This window comes from Mandrillus leucophaeus, unplaced genomic scaffold (assembly GCF_000951045.1).
Source record: "Mandrillus leucophaeus isolate KB7577 unplaced genomic scaffold, Mleu.le_1.0 Scaffold554, whole genome shotgun sequence".
Taxonomy (NCBI): Eukaryota; Metazoa; Chordata; class Mammalia; order Primates; family Cercopithecidae; genus Mandrillus; species Mandrillus leucophaeus.
This window is the reverse complement of record NW_012105964.1, coordinates 73,263-80,693: the sequence shown is the minus strand read 5'-3', so window position 1 is coordinate 80,693 and position 7,431 is coordinate 73,263. Positions and strand designations below refer to the sequence as shown.

General features: G+C 44.4%; 1 protein-coding gene across 1 annotated transcript in view; it reads right to left on the bottom strand.

Moving 5' to 3' along the window:
* Positions 1–312: 312 nt before the first annotated feature.
* LOC105552399 overlaps positions 313–7,431 on the bottom strand; it is a gene marked incomplete at its 5' end in the record, with an annotated part of 75,293 nt that continues 68,174 nt past the window's right edge. Inside the window, 2 exons of the mRNA XM_011998066.1 lie at positions 313–3,390; positions 4,072–4,160. Of these exons, the coding sequence (XP_011853456.1) occupies positions 3,316–3,390; positions 4,072–4,160 (164 nt within the window). The remainder of the gene's footprint in view (positions 3,391–4,071; positions 4,161–7,431) is intronic.

The window sequence follows — 7,431 nt, the reverse complement described above, 5'->3', positions numbered from 1 at the left end:
ACTGCCACCCATGTCATAGTACTCAAGAAAAAAACCCTGCCAGTTTCATTTAAGAGTGTCCTCAATGAAGCTGTGAAAACTACTCATTTTATGAGATCTCAACCCTGAAGCATACATGTTTCTAATACTCTGTGTTATGAAATGGGAACATGCATAAAGCACATACATCTGTCGCATATGAAAGTACAATATTTGTCTCAAGGAAAAAGCACTTGTGCAGTTGTTTGTGTTACAAGCTAAACTAGCCAGTTTTGTCATGGAACATCACTTTTACTTGAAAGAATAGCTGGGAGACAAACTACAATTACTCACACGTGGGTATTTGCCAGGCATTTATTGATTGAATAAATATGGTACTATATTCAGTATAACAATGAATGCTTTTGGTTGCAAGGAACAGAAATGACTTTAACAGTAAAATAGTTACATCTCATAACTAGAAGTCAAGAGACAAAAGAGCTCAACAATGTCATAAGATCCAGGTGCTTTCCGTCCCTCTGCTGTGACCCCTCAGTGTTGGCTTTCCTTGTGTTGCAGGTAGCAAGACAGAAGCAGAATGTCCAAGGCATCATGTTTAGGCAGGACAATGTCCTGAGACATTTTTTTTCCCCCTTCTGTGGCTTTCTCTTAAGGAAGAGGACACTTTTTCTAGATTGCCTCTGCAGACTCACATTTTATTGACCTGAATTTGGTCACATGTCTACCCCTAAATTAATCCCTGACCAGGGGAATGGGATATGCCTTTGGACTACTCAGTCCCAATATGGGGTCTAAAGGTGGGATCAAGCTTCCCTGAGCAAAGGCCTGGTGGGTGAAGGGCTGATCACCCTTCAAAATAAAATTTGGGCTTTGTTAACTAGGAAGAAAAATGGGAGACTAGAAGAAACCTGCAGGCAATCACACAGGGACCACTCCATTCAGTAAATGAAGGTCTAGAACAGTGGTTACCAAATGCGAGTCGGCAGCCAGGCTACAAAGGAATCACCTGGGAGCTTGTTAAAAATATAGCTCAAAGTGTAATGTGCATATGAATTGCCTGAGGATCTTGTTGAAATACATATTCTGCATTTGCAACAAGCTTCCAGATAATATAACAACTGCTGGCTTATGGACTACACTTTGAGTAAGAATGATACAGACCTTCAAATTACTGACTCAGAATCTCCCAAGTGATCCTGGTTTGAGAACTGGGTTCAATGTGGTGAACATCAACAATGTACAAGATTGGTATTCATTCATTCATTCATTCATTCATTCACTCAGTAAGTATTCATAGAAACCAAGCCCTGTGCTGAAACTACAAAGCATCCACATACTATTGGGGAAGAGGAGTGGGCTGACCTGGATACAGGTATCTTTAATGTCAAGTGAGAAGGGCTCCAGCAGAGACATGCACAAAGCATTCTTCCATCTGATCAAGGAGCAAGGAGTGACCTAGTAGTGAAGGTGGGCTTGACGGGAGAGGTTTCACAGAAGAGCAGAGGACACTGGAGCTGAGCTTTCCTTAGGTGCCCAGAGTCAGACAATGTATGTGCAAGACAGCCTGGAAATATGAATGAGCCAAGTACATTCAGAGACCAGTGAGAATGTCTCTGTGGCTTATGTACAGGCTGAGATGGGGTGGGGGAAGGAAAAATTAGGCTGAGGCTAGATTGTGAGAGGCCTTGAATGCTGTATTAAATCACTCTATAGCAACTGTTCTCAACCTTGACTACACTTGGGGAGCTTTTAAAAATCCTGATGCTGGCCAGGGACTGTGGCTTATGCCTGTAATCCCAGCACTTTGGGAGGCTGTGGCGGGTGGACTGCTTGAGCTCAGGAGTTCAAGACCAGCCTAGGCAACACGGTGAAACCCCATCTCTACAAAAAAATACAAAAATTAGCCTGGTGTGGTGGTGTGTGCCTGTAATCCTAACTACTTAGGGGGGCTGAGGCAGAAGGATCTCTTGAACCTGGGAGATAGAGCCTGCAGTGAGCCAAGATTGCACACTGCACTCTAGCCTAGGCGACACAGTGAGACTGTCTTAAAAAAAAAAAAAAAAAAATCCTGATGCCCAGACCACACCCTAGAGCAATTAAATTCTACTTTCTTTAGGGGCAGCGGAGGGAGGAAAGCAGGCATCGGTACCTTTTAGAGGAGGTGATCCAGCGTGTTGCCAAAGCTGAGAACCACAGCTCTACAAGAACTAGTGCCTGCCCAACCTGTTTGCATAGAGCGTGTTCTTCAATAAGGATAGAGCCCTTCCTTCCTAAATGTACTTTTCATTTCCATTTGATATTCAAAATCAGAATTATTGAAAAGGGTTTTGGCCTGAGAGGTCATGTGATGGGCACTGAAATGGAACTCCTCTGCACAAGGGCCTGTGGGATGCAGGCAGATGAAGCTGCCCTTTGTTCCCCTGCCTGCATTGGTGAAAGCTGATCCCCGTGAAGCCGCTGTCACTGGGCAGAGGGCACGTTTTTCTCTCACTAGCCTAGACCACAGGGATCTTTGACTAGAAATATCTGCAAAGTGTTTACTGAATGAGAACACATTTCATCACCACCCCCCCTTTTCCTAACTGAATGCCTGTTCAAGAATTTGGGTATATTTTTATTTGATAAGATGAAAAGATGAACTGTCCACATTGTGAAGGCTGACAGAATAATCTTTTTGTAGGTGCTTCACAATATGAATTTGAAATGCTCGCTCTTGTTTTGATCTCTGTACTCAGGTGCCGACATGTTATAGTTAGAAGTTGTCCCTTCTCTCATTTATCAGCATTAAGGTTCCTGAAATAATCTTTCAAGTGTCCAAATGTTGCCATAAAATGCTCGTCACTGTTGTCTCCTCAAGTTGCTGAATTTCTGGGGTGTTTTGAATTTTTAAAATATATTTTAAGCACGTCAATATATAAAACAAACAGAACTTTAAAAAGAAACAAAAAGCAGCACTCTAAACTTGTTTACCATCTAACTCAGGCCCCCAGTTTTCAGTCAATCAATTATTCAACCCCCCCACCCCAACTTCAGTGGAATGGAACACGCTCTTCTGCTGTGTGACAATGGAGAAAGGAGGTTGACGTGTGCAACTGCCACAGCCCCCCAGCTTCCTGGGAATGCCCGCCTGACTTTGGGCAGACATTGATGTGGCCCTAATGACTATTTTGACTGTGTTCTGTTTTACAGCTCTACCCAACACACAAGAGGTGAAGTACTGCTTTGTTTTCAGAATTAAACTGTCTCCCAGGAAGCCTTCTGGGGTCCCCTTTGCTTTTCCTTGGAAAGGCTCCAGATAAGCGGCAGGCTGTTGTTCCTCCACAGCAATTCACAGGCTTACTTTTCAAATAATTCACCCAGTCTCTTCCCTCCATGATAGGCCAGGCTTTCCCCACAATCACATGATGTGACCTGTAAAGAAAAATAAAACAAACACTTATCTGGAGTTCTGACTCAAGGAACTGGATTCTATGGAAATTACAGGCTTTTGCTCTGGCTGTACAGATGTGACTAGGAATCCATGCCATGGCTAATGCAGGAAGGGAACTGGCCTCCATGTGCACAGGCCTGCCAGTGTGTGGGTGGCCCAGGATGCAGCCAGCCCCTCCTGGGCAAGCCTCAGCTGGGTTTGAGTCTCCCAGCAGGAGGCCTGGGACTCACACCTGTCCACTTATAATGTGACAGCCCCCACCACTAAACTTGCATTCACACAGCCCCAGAAGACGGACTGTCTCCAGTATCCTCACTTGTGTGGTGGCCTCTCATTCCTGTGGCCACTTTAACAGAGCTTGGCTCACCCAAGACCCTGCTTGGACACAAACAAGCTGGCCTTTGATGACAGGAAGGGAATGGAGATTCCCTCAACGTCGGAGTTTTAATCTTGGTTCTGGGGGACATTACCTCCCTTTTTGTGGATCGCTGATTGCTTCCAAAACACCAGGAATCATTTTACCTTACAGGGCTGGTGTGTGCTATGATTAATTTAGCTAAGGCTCTTAGAAAACAGTAAATGGTGAGCAGCCCTGTTAGTTCCCTTTTTAGAAAGCACTTTAACACCCCTGGGCAGCTAGTTTGATGAGAAGTGCTACTCACCGTGACGCTCATGCACGTTCCTTTTTCTTGACTGATTCTCGAAAGGCTTTTCAGTCCCTCTGATAAAAATGCACTGCTTCCAAATGAGTCTAAAAATTAAGCAGGAATACAAATTTTATCTTTAAAAAAATCAATCCTAATTTCTAATGAAGGAAAAAGAAGAAATAATTTCATGCTAATTAGGAGGGAGACACATAGCCTGCATTTTGGAGATAAATAGGACAAGCGTTTGAGTTTAAAGTTTAACTGGAAAATGTCTGCCTCAAAGGAAAACTCCATTTGAAGAACTTGCTCACAGCCTAGGGATCTCACTCAGCCATTCTTACCCTTTCCCCTTCTCTTTCCTTTCCTCTCCCACCCTCTCTTTCAATGCCGAACCCCACAGGCCACGGGAGTGAGTCTTTACAAGACGCATTAGTACATCTTGGGTGGTGCCGAAAAGCAGGGATTACACATGCTGGAGACAGTTTGGCAGCGGATGTGCCTTAACCCAGCTCTGCGGATTGCACATTCTTCTCCTGGAGGGGAGCAGTCTCCGCGGTTGCCTGAAATCCCATACTGCCAGCAGCCAGGGGTTCAGCAAATGCCTGGGGAGCTGAAGGGTTTTCTGGAAACCGGTCCAATCTCTGCCTCTTTCTCTGGGGTTGCACAAGGATGTGCCAAACTCATCCCGTTTGATAGTTTAAAAATTGCCTCTTACATGTGTTTTTAATTTTTATGTAATAAAGGAATGAATGCTTTATAATTAAAGACCAGTTGGTGATTAAAATCAGTTTCGTTGATGACTAACAAACACAAATAAAACCAGATATAAATCTTTATGAGATCTGTGAGGCCCACAGCAGCGACAATTCCTCTCCTGACCACGTTTTCTCTGAAGCAGCGAGTCTCTCCACTCTCCCCCAGCTTTGTTTTGGCCTAGTAATTCTCTCTGACTTCTGCAATGGCCTATCCTTTAACCTCCTGTTTTTGATTACCAACCAGTGTTTATTTTAAATGTAGTTACTCGCCAATTAAATAGAAATTAGCTACATTTACAGACAGGGTTCCTGATTACTGCTTCTTCCTTTGGCAACTATTCATTCTTCTTTAGGCAGTCCTGAAAGGAGAAATCCCAAGGTCCAGATCACTTTGCCAGGGCACCTTAGGGTAGCTACCTGTTAAGTCCAGAGTTGAAGGAAGTAGGGATGAGATGCTCTCTTCGCCCACTGGGACCTGGAGCAAGCTGGGCTGTCACTGGAGATGTTTCCTGTTGTAATTCAGTTAATCATTTTTTTTTTTTTTTGGATGGAGTCTTGCTCTGTCGCCCAGGCTGGAGTGTGGTGGTATGATCTTGGCTCACTGCAACCTCCCCCTCCCGGGTTCAAGCCATTCTCCCACCTCAGCCTCCAGAGTAGTTGGGATTACAGGTGCCTGCCACCACGCCCGGCTAATTTTTGTATTTTTAGTAGACACAGGGTTTCACCGTGTTGGCCAGGCTGGTCTCAAACTCCTGACCTCAAGTGATCCACCCGCCTCGACCTCCCAAAGTGCTGGGATTACAGGCGTGAACCACCATGCCCGGTCAACCCATTTTTGATTCAAGACAGACTCTCCTACCAGTAAGTCAGGCTTATTTCACAGAAGGAGGAGGAAGAGGAGGAGCTAGGGGAGGAGGAGGGGAGCAGAGGTGGGGAGAGGAGGAGGAGGAGGTAGAGGAAGAAGAAGAGAAAGAAGAAGGAGGAGGAGGAGGAGGGGGAGAAGGGGAAGAAGCCATCTTCAACTTTTCTTTGTTTTTTAGGGCAGCTGAAATCCATCTTCCTTTTCACCCAAACACTGATACAGCTGCCTGTTTGGGTGAAGGAGAGGTTCCCTTTCTGGGTTAGGTAGAGCACATAGGCTATAGCAGTCAGCATCAGGGAACAGCCAATATGTAGGCTTAATATTTTTAAATCAAAGCCATTGTGCTAATCACCCAGATAATCTGATATGGATATCATTTATTCTAAAATGAGAACAAGAGACACATCTATGACAGAATTCATTAGTGTGATCCTTTTTCAGTCCCAACATGTGCTTCTGCAGATTGAATAATGTCTATATCAATTCTATAGGTTGTATTTCAATGTATATTGCTTCTTCATAAGGAAATGTCTTCTCCCGTTGCTATGGTTTGAATATTTGACCCCTCCAAAGCTCATGTTGAAATTTGAGCCCCAGTGTTGGAGGTGAGGCCTGCTGGGAGGTGTTTGGGTCAAGGGGGCAGGTCCCTCATGAATGGCTTGGTGCCATCCTCATGGTAATAAGTGAATTCTCACTCTATTAGTTCTCACAAGAGCTGGTTGTTCAGAAGAGCCTTGCCCCTTCCTCCTGTGTCTCTTGCTGGCTCTCTTGCCTTGGGATCTCTGCACACAGCAGTTCCCCTTTGCGTTCCACGGTGAGTAGAAGCAACCTGAAGTCCTCAACAGAATCAGATGCTGGCGCCATGATTCTTGTACAGCCAGCAGAACCATGAGCCAAATAAACCTTTTTTCTTTATAAATTACCTAACCTCAGGTATTCCTTTATAGCAACTCAAAGATGCTTACAAGGGTCAATTAACTTTGTTTATAATAGCAAAGAGTGGAAAATTGCCTACAGGCACAATAGTAAGTGATTGGGATTGGTTAAATAAAGTAAATTACACATTCATTTAATGAAATACCGTTCAGCCATTAAAAATGGAAAGAAAGGACTTCCACTCTGTAGAGAGATAGAAGGGACATCATTCTTACACTTACAGTGAAAGTCACTGAGTTAACTTCACATTCAGAACTTTTTTTGAACTTATTAGAGAGCTAAAGTGTCAGAAGAAACAACGGGCTCAAAATCTGAAGGCACAGAATAGAGCTGGTGTTGGAGCATCTTAAAAGTTTTGTCCACAGTTTCCAGCCTGGAGACTGGGACATGGGGGCTTATGGCACCAGGTTTCACTGGGGCAGGTCCGGTGCTGTTTTCCAAAGTTACTTAGGGGAGCTGAAGGGTTTTCTGGAAACCCTGATTTAGTTGACCCTTACTCAGGTCAGCTTACTTCTTCCCCATCCCTTTCAGGGAAGTTATATGATTAATTTGTAACATAGTAAAATGCATTTATCACAATCTGCATTCCCTCTTTTCTCTCATATCCTGGTTGAGGTTTTGTTGTTGTTGTTTTAATTTTACTTTAAGTTCTGGGATACATGTGCAGAAAGTGCAGGTTTCTTACATAGGTATACATGTACCATGGTGGTTTGCTGCAACCCATCGTCTAGGTTTTAAGCCCTCCCTCCCCTTGCCCAACAAGGGAGGGAGACAGACCCCCGACAGGCCCCAGTGTGTGATGTTCCCCTCCCTGTGTCCATG